At 48.9% G+C, this 15,894-nt stretch overlaps 1 protein-coding gene and 1 long non-coding RNA gene across 2 annotated transcripts in view; one reads left to right on the top strand and one right to left on the bottom strand.

The window, feature by feature from the left end:
• Window positions 1-6,480: 6,480 nt before the first annotated feature.
• The window catches only part of LOC121686944 (zinc finger protein GLI2-like), an 11,254-nt gene continuing 1,840 nt past the window's right edge, over window positions 6,481-15,894 (bottom strand). The window contains 4 exon segments of the mRNA XM_042066875.1: window positions 6,481-10,350; window positions 10,702-11,113; window positions 12,228-12,506; window positions 13,151-13,315. Coding sequence (XP_041922809.1) covers window positions 7,970-10,350; window positions 10,702-11,113; window positions 12,228-12,506; window positions 13,151-13,315 — 3,237 coding nt within the window. The 3' untranslated portion in view covers window positions 6,481-7,969.
• LOC121694650 overlaps window positions 15,728-15,894 on the top strand; it is a 434-nt gene continuing 267 nt past the window's right edge. The window contains exons 1-2 of the long non-coding RNA XR_006025861.1: window positions 15,728-15,765; window positions 15,876-15,894. The exon at window positions 15,876-15,894 is cut by the window's right edge and continues 267 nt beyond it. This is a non-coding gene — a long non-coding RNA (uncharacterized LOC121694650). The remainder of the gene's footprint in view (window positions 15,766-15,875) is intronic.

Raw genomic sequence — 15,894 nt, 5'->3', positions numbered from 1 at the left:
CGCGCACACACACATGTGGATAAATGTGTACACACATTCACTTACGTCCATGTCATGTCCACACAAACACACACACACGCACGCACACACACAAACACACACACACACACACACACAAAAGCCATTTTCATTATTCAAACTCTAAACCATATATGCACTTTGAAGTGGTTTAGAGGAATTAGGCAGCCGAGTTTCACAAGTAAAGAAAAACACACACGCACACCCACACACACACACATACACAATCACACACACACACATACACAATCACACACACACACACAATCCCTATGCAAAGCAAGAGAGCCGCCATGCTGGCTAAGAAAAGAGCTTGTTCTTATTTCTGTTGTCTCAGCAGGAGCAGAGATTTAGAGAGTGATGAAACAGACGTTTAGCATTTCTTTTTTACCGTGGGCTCAGTTGTCTTCGCATTTGGGTTGCTAAATTAAATATCAGTGGAAGCATCTTCCAAGACACCTCAGGCTAGCGCAATAAAAAATGCCTGCAGAGCGGGCAGACCTTAGGGGAGACGAGCCGAGTATGAAACAGCCTTTGGCAGCTTTCTGAAGGTTCGCTAAATTTTTAAATACTAATTGCCAAGATACTACTCCACCCCCCCCCCCCCCCCCCCCCTTCACACACACACCCTTTGGTTGGGGATCTCTTGGGCAGGTTTCGTGTCTGCGATGAACTTCTGAAGCCGACCCTGTATCACAGAGCTCACTCTCGTACACTCCACCACATGCTAGGAAGCCATGAGATGTGTCCCAGAAGGCCGCTCACGGGCCCATGTGTTTGGCCTTGAGGCAAAAATCAAACTCCTCGGCTCTACTCTCGCCCCAGCCCGGTGGCTTGGTCCGGCCCAGTCCAGCCCATTCACTAAGAATGCTCTCACTCACCGACCGTCTTCCTGCTCTCAGCCAGGTTGCGTGAAATCATATCAATGGGATTCCGTTAGGGTACAAAGTCATCAGTTTATAATTTCATTTCTATTCCATTGGTTTTAGACAGTGACAAAAAAAAAATGAATCACAGTTAAAAACCAATTGCCATGAGTGGTATTGACGACAGTTAACAATAATAATGAGTGGTATTGCCGACAGCTGTGTAAAATACAAATGCAGAGTTTGGTTCCAAAATGCTATATCTCCGTTTTTAAAAACATTAAAAAGGCTATTTATTGTGTATTTCAGGTAATATCAATCAAATTTCAGTTTTGTTTTGATTAAGTAAAGTTAAATCAAATATCAGTATCCAATTACAGTTCTACTAAAATAACTTGGAAAACAAAATGTAAAAATATATATATATATAATTTAAAAATTCATTAAAATGGTGGATATGGCGTTTTGGGACCAAACTTTTCAAATACTCCACAACTGTAGGGGGAGCCTCATAGCACACAAAATGAACTAGCCTACATTGGATTGCTTTTATGAGATGTAAAGAGTCCAGAGCCTGAACCACAAGGTGACATGGGGCAAGGAAAACTCCCTGATTTGGCTCTGACAGGTATGCAGGTGATTATCAGGTGAGACATTTCCATTTAGCCTCCCTTGTCTAAATCCATAAATTGCAGAGGGATTTGTAGAGCTTGTCATGCCACTAAAATAACTGCTGTGCTTGTTAAATGAAATTATGTACAAGCATGTTTGTCATTTAAGAAGTCCTTTTCCATTTCAGTGATGTCTTTGAGACCTCTCTCTGTGATCCATTGTGCATTATGTAGAAAGGAACAGGGGCTGTTTTGTTTTGTAGACTTCCATGTTAGCTAGGCTGGAACTTCATGTTTCCTGTCTCACGGGATTGTGGGAAAACATGATACCTGTGAGATACATTGCCTGTAAGACAGCAACTTATCACAATAAACAAACCAGGGCGCTGGAGTGATTACAGTGAGACAAATAAGTATCTGAGAAGTGTATTCAGTGAGGCTGTAAGATTAAATGGACAAGGGTGGGGCTACAGAAGCAAAATGTAATTAAGTAGGGCGGCTAATGTACCTTGTCATTTTCTGGTACCTCAATACCAAGAAAGAAGAGATCTTTGTATTTTGGTTTGATGAAGTTGAAACTGATCAGTCGCTATGATTACTCACAGTTTAGTTCACAAGCTTTGCTTTCTTGCATATCTCACACAGGTTACCCATGCATGAGTACAAACACTCAACTTAGTAGCACACTGTGTACAAGGGATGGGGTAATGCCACTGGTGAATGGGAACATCACGCCAGGGCGATATCTACCCCTTTTACCTTATTAATGTCTGAATGTCAGCCTACCTGTGAATGAGTCTGAATGCCTTAGATATGCACTTTCCACTTTCTATATATTGTTTAACTATCTTGCATTTAAAGGTTGGCATGCCTTGTAGTACAAAATGCAAGCTTTTTACCACAGACTTATTATGCAAGTATTGCAATGCAAATACTTTGGCAAAATTCGTAAGGGCTTAGGGCTGTCCCAATGTTGAATTTGTCAGGGCTTAGGGCTGTGCCAATGTCAAATTTCAAAGGGTGTGAGGGTTTGAGTACACACTTACCGAGCCCTTTCCATGAGTCTGCACCCGTGAAGACTTCACCAAAGGGAATTACACACAGTTCAAAGCGTTGTAACGTTTACCGCGGAGAAATCCGGAAATTACAAATGTAAACAACAGCACGAGACACGTGCATGGCGCACATGTCAGCAACGTCTTTGTTATTAAACATCGTGAAGTGCTGTCCCAATCCCATTTATACCTATCTGAGCCCATGTGGTCTCACACATTCACTTAGAACCTGAGATCAATTAAGTCTGTGAGTCTTTAGTCATTAGTCCTCAGGGCTCACTTTGGGATTGGCCCACTCACTCATTAGTGTTATGAGCATGAGAGTAACATAGGCCAGCATGCAGGGCGGTAAGCTGTGTGTGGACCTCACTTCTTACCATGATGACACATTAAGAGACATGCTAACAATTGCTAACAAGAGAGGCAAACAATACCTCTAGATCAGCAGTTTTCATCCAGTGGTCCATGAGGACATTGCTGGTGGTCCAAGACCATGGATTCAGTAATGTAGTTTCAGGCCCCATCCACACGGAGACGCTTTTTGGGTTAAACGCACCGGTTTTGCTTCGTCTTGGCCGATCGTCCAAACGAATTCTGTAAACGCACTTTTTTGAAACCTGGTCCCAGGGTGGAAAAATCTGAAACCGTAGCCCTTGTGAGTTCGTTTGGACGGCGAAACCGCATACTTGCGTATTGCCTGCAGAGCACTTGACAAGTTTTCATACATGACATTACCTACGATTACACTCAGTAGGATAAATACCACACCTGCAACATACACACACGTACACACACACACACACACACACACACACAAATACACAGACACACACACACGTCCGCTGCTCAAATCAGCCATGGGTGCAGGGGGTCAAAGATCAAAGCCAGAGTTCCGGGGGCCTGGCCCATGCCTCGGCCTCAATGTGCCACTTCATGGGCCTCATGGCTCTGGGCTCATGGCAGTGCAGGAGTCCCTGGCGCAGCACGGGGCGAGTGGAGGGCTGCCCAGTCAGAGGAAAGGGCTTGCTGAGTGGCCAGTCAGAGGAAAGGGCTTGCTGAGTGCCCAGTCAGAGGAAAGGGCTTGCTGAGTGGCCAGTCAGAGGAAAGGGCTTGCTGAGTGCCCAGTCAGAGGAAAGGGCTTGCTGTGTTCCCAGTCAGAGGAAAGGGCTGTGCCCAGTCAGAGGAAAGGGCTTGCTGAGTGCCCAGTCAGAGGAAAGGGCTTGCTGAGTGCCCAGTCAGAGGAAAGGGCTTGCTGAGTGCCCAGTCAGAGAAAAGGGCTTGCTGTGTGCCAAGTCAGAGGAAAGGGCTTGCTGAGTGGCCAGTCAGAGGAAAGGGCTTGCTGAGTGGCCAGTCAGAGGAAAGGGCTTGCTGAGTGGCCAGTCAGAGGAAAGGGCTTGCTGAGTGCCCAGTCAGAGGAAAGGGCTTGCTGTGTGCCCAGTGAGACCTTGATCTTGGGTTGGATTGGGTTGGATTGGGTTGGGGGGGGGGGGGGGGGGGGGTCAAACCTCGCCCAAATCCTTCCACCATAACCCCTGATCTCTGAGGGTCGAGCCATGTGTTAGGCCCCGCTTTGATGCCCAAAAGCCAGGAAGGGGCCAAGAAAGAGGCCCGGTCAAGAGTATTGCTTCATTATGATGACCTGCCTGCAGAGGCCAAAGGTCACCGAGTAACATTCTTTCATCGCTTAAAATAGTGCCTGCTGCCGGTAGGTTGTTAAAATTGGACTCGTTTGCACAAACTCTCTCTTTCTGTCTCGCTCTGATTGAATTATCTTAGTTGTGTCTCCATCCACTTGTGTTTTGCTGTGGTGTCTTTGATGTGTTTCGGAAAACAAGATACGCTTGTGTTGGTGGAAACTTGATTAGTCTTCTTTATTTTACCAGAGTGGGCATCAAACAACAACAAAAAAAAATCCCACAATTTCTGAGGATATGCTTTGGAACAATGAAAGAATAGCATGTGGCTTTTTCACAGGGACAAAACCCCCAAGAGTTTGCACGGAGGTCTTGCTGTGACCCTAAGGCAAACATAGGGGACTTTTTCAGAGACTGTGGCTTTCTGGGATAGCATTGGGGACGTTAGCAATCAGCAGCATTACACAGTCAGTCCCTATCCAAACAATGCCCCATTGTTAGCCTCCAGCTGCTCCAGGATCACATTTTGCAAAACAGACAGTACAGTATGTGCAGGCAAAAGGAAACGGTTTGTGGAGACGTTTGAAAGAGAAGGAATGGGAGTGGTGACAGGTTGTGTGTGTCTTGGAGGGCTACTCAGCAGAAGTAGAACGAAATAGGTGAACAATGTTCGAGAAGGAAAAGTCCTTCTCTAGCTGCGAGGTGGATTTCAGTCACTCGTCTCAACTTTCTCACTGATGTATGAAGTGGCCCTTTTGTGTGTGACCACTTCGAGTGGCCTTTCGGGGGGACTGTGAGTTTCAACGTTACCACAATTCAAACATGCTTTTTTTTCAATGGTACAAGTGGATTGTTTTGGTCTTGTGGTTTTTCTTAGCCGAGAGCTGTGCCTTTGCTTTCGACAGCTGTCCTCGTGTCCAGCTGTCTCCCTTCACCCACAACAGACACAGCTGCAAGGGTCAGTCCTAAGGACACTAAATCACCGCTGTTACTCGTCTGAAGATGTGTAAAACGCTTTTACGGAGATATCACGGTGTATAAGGAGTGTGGTGAAAAAAAACCCACAACAACAATAGGCCTATGTCCGTTACCCTTCAGTGACATGTTGAGCAATACCCCGTGACCCCAAGTGATCCACATGCGATTAATGCCCCATTTAAAAGACCCTTTTCTCTGACACTCTCTTGCCCCATCTGCGTGCTTGTCTAAGCTTCGCCTGGTCTGTTTGTGATCACATCAGCTCCACTGCCATGCTAACCTCTTGTTCTCTGCTCCTGGGAGGCTCGTTGCCCGGGGCTGTTTTTCCCCCCCTCTCCCCTCATCCTCTCTCAGAGAGAATAAGGAATTCCAGTGGCAAGACCAATCAGACGGGGTCCGGATCACCACCGATCCTCGCCAGCGTCTGCTGTCAAGACCAAAATCATTAGTTCCTCTCGTTGCTTTGCTCCACTACCCCCACCTGCCCTTATTGTGCCTCGTCCCTTGGACTTCCCTCTCCTGCCTACACCCTTCAAGTGGGCCGTTTTATGTGGTTTCCGTGGCTCTTTCCTCTGGGCCAGACTGCCACTGTTAATTTTGGACAACATGCCAGCTAACATTAGAAAATGCTTTGCGTGCGTTTTTGTTGATTTTGTGTGTGTGTGTGTGTATTAAGTATCCCTTTTCACTAAGAGATCTGAGATGCTTTTTGTGCATTTTGAAAACTCACATTCACATATTAAAAACACACATTCCGTAAACCTATCCCACCCATAAGTGGATGTAAGCTTTATTTACAGTAAAAGCAGCATTTTCTTTAAATATGATGGCCAATCAAAAAGGAAGAAATTACTTTGTGACTTCAGGAGCTAAAGTTAAGCCAGCCTAGTGTTCAATATTGATGTGTGAAAGTTAGTTATCGGCTATCATGGGCTGTTGTAATTAACATAGTGTTGCAGTGACCTTGCAGTGAAGTTGCTAATGTTGGCTAGTCCCATTGAGCTGTGAATATAGTAGTTAAGAGTATCCTTCTCTCTCTCATCTCCATATCTTGAGAAGGAAAACATCCACATAGAGGAACAGTAACTCGAGTCTGTAGCATTTTAGATCAAGATGAATCCGCTTGGGCTTGTCCTTCTTTTTTTCCCTTCTGAAGACTCCTAGAATTCATTAGGGTTCGCGGGAGAGCTTAAATAATGATGTCTGCTTTCATGTAACCCAAAGGGGGGCAACCATGTGATTTCAAAAGAGATACAACACAGGACTATGGTTGAAACACACACACACACACACACACACACAAGATAGAAGAGGAAGAAACAACTTAAGATACTGTATTTAAAATGTACAAAAGCTGCAGCTCATACACTCCAACACACTCTCACACAACAAGACAGACTTTGCACAAGTAAACGGCAGAATACAAAAGGCTGTTTTTAATTCAAACAATCAAATGTAGAGTTTGTACTGTCTTTCGTTGATGGGTAGGGGATATTCTCTATGTCCCCTTAGTTTCTCTGACCCCAGCCAAAACATGAAAGGCCGCAGACTTTTTTTGGTAGGCCTCAGAGGTGCACCCCCACCCAACTCCAGTCCAGAGGGGGATGCTCCTGCTAATTGGGAGGCTGCACTGTCTCCATGGAGAGCACCCAAAAGTACTTGCATATTCCTTTTTTTAAAGAGGGGTGTCTCTCCAGAGGGGTGTCTCTCTCTCTGTGTGTGGGTGGGTGTGTGCGTGTGTGTGTTGGGGGGTGGCATCTCAGAGCTGTCAGGTCTCTGCAGATGTTCACACACACACACACACAGATGAGCCGTTCCTCCGTCCGACCTTTTCAATCACATGAGCTGACGAGACAAGTGCACAGCGAGATCCATCCCCCTGTAGGACACTTGAAGGATATCCCACCTCCATCTCTCTCTCTCTCTCTCTCTCTCTCTCTCTCTCTGTCTGTGTGTATTCAACATTCACCAAGTCCATAGAAAGAGTCACAATTAAGGACCGGAATTCAACAGTTCAGTACCCTCTGTGTAATAAAAAAAACAAATGGAACAGCATTGTCTTATACACTTAACGAGAGGAGAAAAAAAAACACATAGTAATCAAGTCGTTAAGATAATTTAAAGTGTGTACTGTACCATACAGTTATACTATAAACAATATGTTTAAGTCGAGAATAATACTTTAAAGTATTTGTTTGCCATGTACTCAAACTGGCAACATGATTAATGTAAATGTCTGAGTTTAGGTCACACTGGTTCTGAGCTGTAAGGCACTTAGTGAACCATTTTCAATGCACCACTAAAGAGGAAGCCGCTAGGAAATACTGGGCTGTGACTTACAAAGATTCATTGACTATGGCTTTTGGGTAAACAGGATAAATGAATGACACTTCTCCTTATCAACATTTCATCATCAAATGTATAAAATGTATACTATGTTTTATAATTGCAAGCTTTAGAGATTTTTTTTTTTTTTAACTTATTGCCAGTTGTAAAGCGATTCAGTTGTTTTTGTAGTACAAATCAGTGCTTATTTCTTAACTTGAATGTTTTTTTTGTTTTTTTTTTTAACAAAAAGACTGTGTCCCCTGGGGCACCGACCTTTGGTGCAAACAGGTGTCTTTCATCATTTCAGCATGTTCCTTTTCAACCAACAGAGAACAGATTTCAAAAGCACACTCGTACAGTATGCACATCCACTAAAATACAAAAACAAAAACAAAAAAACAACAACAAAACAAAAACAAGCACACACATACATTGTGTTTTCCTGATGTTATGGCAATGGCAAACCAACCCATTTGTCCTTAAGCCATTAAGTTGAGGAACTTGCTCTCCTCTGCGAGAGCCGTCAGCATCGAGCTCATGTCTCCGATCGCCATGTTCCCGATGCCCGAGGGCACAGAGGCCAGCGTCACAGAGTTGCGCGGCGTGTTCAGTCGCGATGAATTCTGGGACAGGCTCTGGAGGAGGCCTGGACTGAGCGTGCCCGACATGAGGCTGGAGTGGTCGCCGTCGTCCAGCATGGCGTCAAAGTCGATCTGAGCGTGCTCGGACACCGCGGGAGGCTGTGAGTCCACGGTGCTGGTGACCTGGTTGACCCCCGGGGAGGCCATGGTGGCCGCGTTGGTGCCCAGGTCCTGGTTGGCGCAGGGGGACATGGGCACTTCGAAGCCGACGCTGGAATCGAGCACGTGGATCTCGCCTGAGTAGAATGCGCCGCCACCGTTGGCGTGATTGTTTCTGCTGATGCTGTTGTTTCCGCTCTCCTGGTGACCTCTGCTGTCGGTTCTCTTGGGGCTGGCTTCTGAGGTTCCGTAGTTGGCCTGAAGGAACCCGCTGGGCTGCATGGAGATCAGGCCAGCATGCTGCTGCTGCTGCTGTCTGGCCGAGGGTCTGGGTTCTGCAGGAGGCCGCGGGTTCATCAGAACCCGGTTTCCGTTCTGAGCGGTCATCTGAGACGACGGAACGGCAAAACTCTGCTGCCCGGTGCCATTCATGTACGACGAGTTCGTCCGGTATTGCTGCTGCTGTGGCACATCGGGATTTTGCTGCGGCGTCGTTGCCATTGGCGCTGCTCTGCCATTCGGAAGGGCAGCATTGCCGAACAGCCCGTGTTGGTTGGCTGCACTCCCTGTCAAAGCGTCGGACTGCATTGCCAATGGGTTGGTGGACGAGGAGGGCACCCTGTGCTGCTGCTGCTGTTGCTGGTGGGCGGTCATCCGCTGGATGCCCCTCTGCATGGCCTGCTGCTGCTGCATGGACGCCAGGCTCTGGCTCATGTGGACGATCTGCTGGTTGGAGCCCTGGAAGCTCTGGTGGTGGGGGTGGCCACCGAACGCTTGCTTCTGCTGGACCACGGCCAGGTTGCTGCGGAGGATCTGTAGCTGCTGCTGCTGCTGTTGTTGTTGTTGTTGTTGTTGCTGCTGTTGCTTAGGAACCCTCTCCATGGAGTCTATGGTCCCTGAGCTGACCTCGTTCCACTGCACGGGCATGCTGCTCTTGTTGCCGCCGGGCAAAGCGGCAAACGGCTGCTGGGGCCGGGGACTGAACTGAGAGGACACCATCGCCTGACCGTTAGCTGGAGGAGTCATGCTAGCGTCTATCATGGCCATGCGCCTTTGCCCATAGAACTGCTGCTGCTGGGGCTGGTGCTGCTGCTGGACTGTCATGTTGCTCTGGAAGTCCTGTGATTGGCCTCCGCCGCCAGGGTAGTTACCGGCCAGCGCGTCCTGAGTCGAGCTGCCGTTCTGGGACCTGAGGTACTGGACCACGTCGTCCGGAAGCACAATGTCGTCATCGGCCTGGTCCAGTGCCATCGTCTCCATGACGACGTTCTCCGAGATGCTGGGCGGGCGCTGGACGAAGTGGTGGCGGTGCAGGCTGCCGTCCGACCAGGTGTTGCCGCCGGCAAGGCCACCCCCGCCGAAGCCGCGTCGGTCGGCGGCGGTCAGTCGCGAGACGTTCATGGTGCTCACGCTGTTGTAGCGCTGCACCCGCGGCAACGAGAGCGGGTCCTGAACGGGCCGCCGGACGGGGTCGCTGGCGCGGCGTGGAAGACTGTTGGGCACCTCGTGGGGCATCATGCCCGGAGCGCCGTACCCGGTGTCGCTGCATCGCCTGGACATGCCCGACGTGTGGAACTGGTGCCCCGCGCCCTCCCTGTCCTGGGAGTCGCCGTAGAGCGCCATGCGCGTCCGCAGGCTCATGCGCTCCATGTTGGGCAGCGGGGTCGGAGGGGCGCCCCCGGTGGCCGCCGCGTACTTGGCCTTTAGCCGGTAATGCTGCGCCGGCGTGAGGCCCATCCCTCCACCTCCTCCTCCCTGGCCTCCGCAGTGGCTGGCCTCGCTGGACCGTCTGGACAGGTCGGTGGAGATGGGGTCGTAGGAGTCGTACGACGCGGCGCTGATGTTGTTGTTGTGCCGGTGGCCGCCCAGTCCGCTGCCGCTGCCACTGCCGAACTGCGAGGCCTCGCTGGAGCGGCGGCTGGAGTAGCAGGGCGAGATGCCGGACGAGCGGCGGCTCAGCGTGTAGGCCGAGCTCATCGTGCTGGACGTGCTGTCCCGACGCTCGTTGTTCAGCTGGTTCAGCAGCGTCACCTCACACGTGATCAGATCACCGCCGCCACCAATGCGGGGGCTGGGCAGGGAGCCGGGGTAGCCCATATTCGGACCCTCAATAAGGGAGCCTGGAGGAGGGGAGAACAGTTGTTTATGTTTTATTCATGATAACTTTGATTTACGGGACTTTTATACAGGACTTGAATTGAGAAGAAAAGAATGCAAGACTTGTTTGTAGAAGTAAATCAGTGTTTCTATATGTACAAGTATACGTGATTATCCATCTATCTATCTATCTATATATATATATATATCTATATATATATATATATATATATATATATATACACAGTATATATGTGTGTGTGTGTGTGTGTGTGTGTGTGTGTGTGTGTATGCCTTTATGTTTGCATTTGTGTATGTATATGTGTGTCTGTGAGTGTGTGTGAGAGCGTAGTCATGAGCTGAGTGGTCCTTACCGACAGCCGGGATGGGAGGTAGTTTGGTGTTGCGTCCCTGCGTCTGCGGTCCGGCCGGCGGTTTCCCCCAGGAGCACGAGTCCCTGACGCCTTTCAGCTTCTCCTGCTTCAGCTGGTCCAGCCGCAGCAGTGATCCTCCGCCCCCGCCCCCGCCCCCTCCCCCTCCCCCGCAGGGCACCACACGGCTCCGCCGCAGGCCCACGCCCACGCCACCGGCCGTCACAGCGCCACCTGGGGAGCCGGTGGAGTCGGCGGCCATGGGGGCGGCCTCGTCCAGGGCGCTCAGGTCGCCCAGGCTGCCCCCGCTGCTGTGCAGGGCCATCTCTACTCCACTGTCATGGTTGGTGGCACTGCCCAGCGGCGACGGCTCGCTGCTGCAGGACGAGTGCCCGCCAGGACTGGGCTGATACATCTACAGGAGGGGGGGGCAGAGAGAGAGAGAGGAGAGAGAGAAAGAGAGTGAGGAAAGAGGAGAGAGAGAGAGAGAGAGTCAAACCCTGGATCTTATGATCAGTTGTGTTTTGTTGCACACTTCTACATGATTGTTTGCAGATGATTTTCCTTCACTTCTAGCTCCAAATGTGATCGGAAAGGCTATTATATATGGATGAAGCCAAGAGTTTGGGATAAACACATTTGGATGCAAACCAAACGCTAACAATGGGTAAAATACAATGAGAAGACAATGAGAAAATTAAATATTAGGAAAAAAAAACTTCTGACTGGATGAAAATGATCAAATGCATCCAGCACTTATTTCTCCCCCGATATATCCCACTGTGCTGGGCAGGCATGTCCTGCCCTACTTTCTGATGTATTTCATCATGAATGGAGTGGGCCTATCACACTGTGTCCGCATGACGCAAGCTCCTCTGCTGTGACATGACCTAACAGAGGTCCAAGCCTCTCTAAAAAAGACAGCCCATCCTCACACTTCCTTTCTACTCTCCCAGAGAGCCCACGCTGGGCTCCCCCGACCTGTGCATATCAATCCCCCCACGGACCCTCTCAGATCTCACACACAAGGCCAGGAGATCCATGCTGCACATGCTGCACTTCAAATACAATGAAGGCAATTTCCCATGCAAAAGGCTGTCATGCTGTGTGCTGTGGGGTGCAGTGGTTGGTCAGGTTCTGCTCACCTCAGTAAGGCCTGTGCCCAGGGAGGAGTGGAGAGGATGGCAGGGGGAGGGGGGGCAAAACAACAGGGCACAAGGCAGCGTGTGCCAGCGTGTTAGGGTTAGCAGGTTAACAGGTTAGTGAACATATCAGATGTGTGAGTTTCAGAATATGAATCACTGTTAGTATTTAGTATTTGGTCATTTTTTTAAAAGCTGTAGTTCATACAGTAAGTCAACAGGGCATGCTGTAAGTGAAGTGCACGCAGTAATGCTTATTTTGGATACTTGTTATCTGTGAATTCACTCGTACATGTACATTAAAAGGAAACACAGAGGAAACGTCTAATACCCATGTCAAACTCAGTGTTTTTTTATTTCTTCTGACGTTTACAACTTGGCTCTTACCACAGAGTTCTCAGTTTTGATGGACTTGACCTGCAGGCAGTCCTCCATTCCTTTGGTGGTGCTGTTGGCTTCTATCACCCCGTCTGGCCCCCGTCCACCTCGATTGCCCCCCTCGTTCTCGCCGTTGCCCTTAGGCGGCTGACCCTTGGGAGGGACATCTCCCCTCTGCTTCTTGGTGACGTGGGCGTCGGGGCCGTGGACGGTCTTGACGTGCTTCCTCAGGGAGCTGGGGTCAGTGTAGCGCTTCGTGCATCCCGGGATCTTGCACACGTACGGTTTCTGTTGGGGGTCACAGGGAGAGAGGCCCAATCACACATCCACTGGGAACTTCAGGAGAAAAAAAAACTACCAGCATAAACAAATGTCCATTTCGTACCAAAAGTAAAATCTATACGTGCAATGTATTTTCACATGAAAGCTGTCTGGCTGTTTAACCAATCTAAAGGATAACGGTGAGACACTTATAATAATATACTCTATAATAATATCATCAAATGTCTACAAAATTTGTGAGTGTATTTCAGATAGTCGAATCCAGAGACGTAAAATTCCGGCTTCAGAAAGTAAAAGTGCTGCCACATTTTTGTTCCAACCATTCACTTAATCAGCTGATTCTAATTAGCACAACTCTTATGCCAGGTAGATCAGGTAGTTAGCGGAATTACATGTGCTAAGCACACAAGTAGAACCAATACATGGCGGGACTTTTACTTTCTGAAGCCAGACTTTTACATCTCTGGATGACAATGTTGGCCGTGGAGTGCCCTGGGATGTGTTTCCCAAAACCATAGTTGCTTACCTGTTAGCAGCTTAGTTGGTTGCAATGCTAACTTAGTTAGCAACTATGTTTTTGGGAAACGCGCCCCAGTATACAGTAGCAGAAGGCCAGGGGCACAGTCTCAGTGTGGTGAGGGGAGGGGTACCTCGTTGGAATGCGTGCGGTTCTGGTGCTTGGCGCGGTCCGAGGCGTTGGAGAAGGCCTTGTTGCAGCCCTCGTGCTCACACACGTAGGGCTTCTCACCGGTGTGGGAGCGCAGGTGGGTCTTCAGATTCTCCAGACGGGAGTAGGCCTTTGCACAGCCCTCAAACTAAACAGAGGCAGAAAACAACATGAATCAAAAACAAATGACTAATAATGATGTGCAATTGTTGGATGACATGTACTTAGCATAAAGAACACAAGAGGGACATATTTAGTAGTATGTTCTTTCTGAAAAGAACATATAACATCAATGGATTACTGCAAAATAATTAGCAAAAAAAAGGTCTCTTGGTATGTTTGTATTTAGTATTTCTATGAGCTTTTAGGATTTGCTGAGATCTTCTTATGTGAAGGCATAATTACCCATCTATTTTGAGAATATATCCCTTTATTGTCATATACTGTACTTGCAACATATCTGTTACCACTGCTTGTGCTTTTTCCGTCTCTGAACCTGAAGTGTGCTGTTTTACGCGTGAGTGCTTCAGCTCCACCACAGTGCTGTGTTGGTTCAGAGAGGGCGTCGGCGCGTGAGTGAGGCGGATGTTCTATTCTATTCTGTTTCAGACCCTGAGCTCCTCTGATCGATCCTCCCAGCACTCTGCCACTTCCGTCCGTGAAGAAGTATTTGTTGTAATTTGCCATTCCTTCAGAGCGGGAGCTCCACACAGATATAATTGGGCCTTGGGTGTGCGAGGGGATCAAATTAGATTAGCTCAAAAAGTGGATATTAAAACCCCCCCTTCAAAAAAAAAAAAAAACAACCCGGGTGAAGGAGGAGAGCAGCAAGAAGAGGATCTGTGTGTTGGACAGACAGGGGAACTAGTCTGATGGGGCTGTGGGAGCGTGTGTGTGTGTGTGTGTATGTGTGTGTGTGTGGGGGGGGGGGGGGGGGGGGGGTACACAAGCCATAGGTTTTAATAAGGACCCATAGCCCTGGTGCTTCCCTGAGCTTTTTAATTACACACACTCACGCCTGTCAGTCAGAGCCTCCGACTCTCATCTACCAAGTTATATTTTTAATGGACTCTCAAACATCTCTCTCTCTTCCCCCTCTCTTCAGCTCCCCCTCCCTCCCCCTCCCCCTCTCTCTCTCTCTCTCTCTCCCCTTCTATCTTCAGCCCCCCTCTCTTCATCTCTCTCTCTCTCTCTCCTTCTCTCTTCAGCCCCCCCTCCCTCCCTCCCTCCCTCCCTCCCTCTCTCTCCCTCCCTCCCTCTCTCTCTCTCTCTCTCTCTCTCCCCTTCTATCTTCAGCCCCCCTCTCTTCATCTCTCTCTCTCTCTCTCCCCTTCTCTCTTCAGCCCCCCCCCTCTCTCTCTCTCTCTCTCCCCTTCTCTCTTCAGCCCCCCCTCCCTCCCTCCCTCTCTCTCTCTCTCTCTCTCTCTCTCTCTCTCTCTCTCTCTCCCCTTCTCTCTTCAGCCCCCCTCCCTCCCTCTCTCTCTCTCCCCTTCTCTCTTCAGCTCCCCCTCCCTCCCTCCCCCTCTCTCTCTCTCTCTCTCTCTCTCTCTCTCCCCTTCTCTCTCCCCCTCTCTTCATCTCTCTCTCTCTCTCTCTCTCTCTCTTCCCTCCGCTCTCTAAAATGAGCTCAGAAACAGGACAACTCCATTCAGAATTACTGTGAAGTGACCTCTGCAGAACTTGTACTTTATTTTCTGGGTTGGTTTGAGAAAAGGAAACCTTGTGGGTTGAAATGAGAGATTTACGGTAACTTAAGTGATTTAACGGTTTGTGAAAATAACATATGGTCCATGCTTCATGTATGTGTGCCTCTATAAGTGTGTGTGTGTGTGTGTGTGTGTGTGCGTGTGTGTGTGTATGTATGGTTGTTGGTGTATGTGTTGTCCTAACCATGTGTGCCTCTATAAGTGTGTGTGTGTGTGTGTGTGTGTGAACTACCGTCCAATCTCCAAATTATCCTGCTTAGCAAAGACCCTGGAGTCCTTAGCTAACAACCAATTAAAATAATTTATTTCATACTTTTCTCTATTAAACCCTCACCAGTCTGGTTTCAGAGCAAAACACAAAAGCACAATTTCTGCAGTGACCCTGGTTACCAATGACATAGCATCTGCACTAGATAACAAGCACCACTGTGCTGCACTGTTTGTAGACCTATCCAAAGCATGTGATTGTCATGAGCATTCTCTCTCCCTGGTAACAACCTTAATTGAATTCAATTCTCTGCCACTCTGCTCACTCTCTCTCTACTCTGCCTAACGAGCTCCACCTGGCTCCGCCCTGCTCTGCTCTTGTTACCTGGCCAGCTGCGCTGCATTCCCCACTCACCATCCTCACCTTGCCCCACTCTGCTCTAATTACTCTGCCAGCTGCACTGCATTTCTCCACTAACCTCTCCCAGTATATAAAGCCCTGTTTTTCAGCCAAGCCCTGTCAGATCGTCTTCAAATCTGGACCAGTAACCTGCCTGTCTGTCTACTCTCTGACTCCTACCTGTGATTCGGATCCATTCTTGACTGCCTCCCTGTTCTACCGCCCCGGTTATCCCGACCTGCCTTCTGGATCTTCTCGATTACTCTCCGATCTTCAGCCCCCCCGGTAACTCGAATCTGCCTTCTGTCTCTCACCATGTTTAGTGCCTAGCCCTGGTCTGTACTACTGCCTGCTGTTCACCTTGCTGTTGTGTGTGTGTGTGTGTGTTCCCCCAGGCCTCCGACCACCAGACGA

Source organism: Alosa sapidissima, chromosome 2, assembly GCF_018492685.1.
Source record: "Alosa sapidissima isolate fAloSap1 chromosome 2, fAloSap1.pri, whole genome shotgun sequence".
Lineage (NCBI taxonomy): Eukaryota > Metazoa > Chordata > Actinopteri > Clupeiformes > Clupeidae > Alosa > Alosa sapidissima.
The sequence above is the reverse complement of the archived record's forward strand: the minus strand, read 5'-3'. Positions and strand labels throughout refer to the sequence as shown.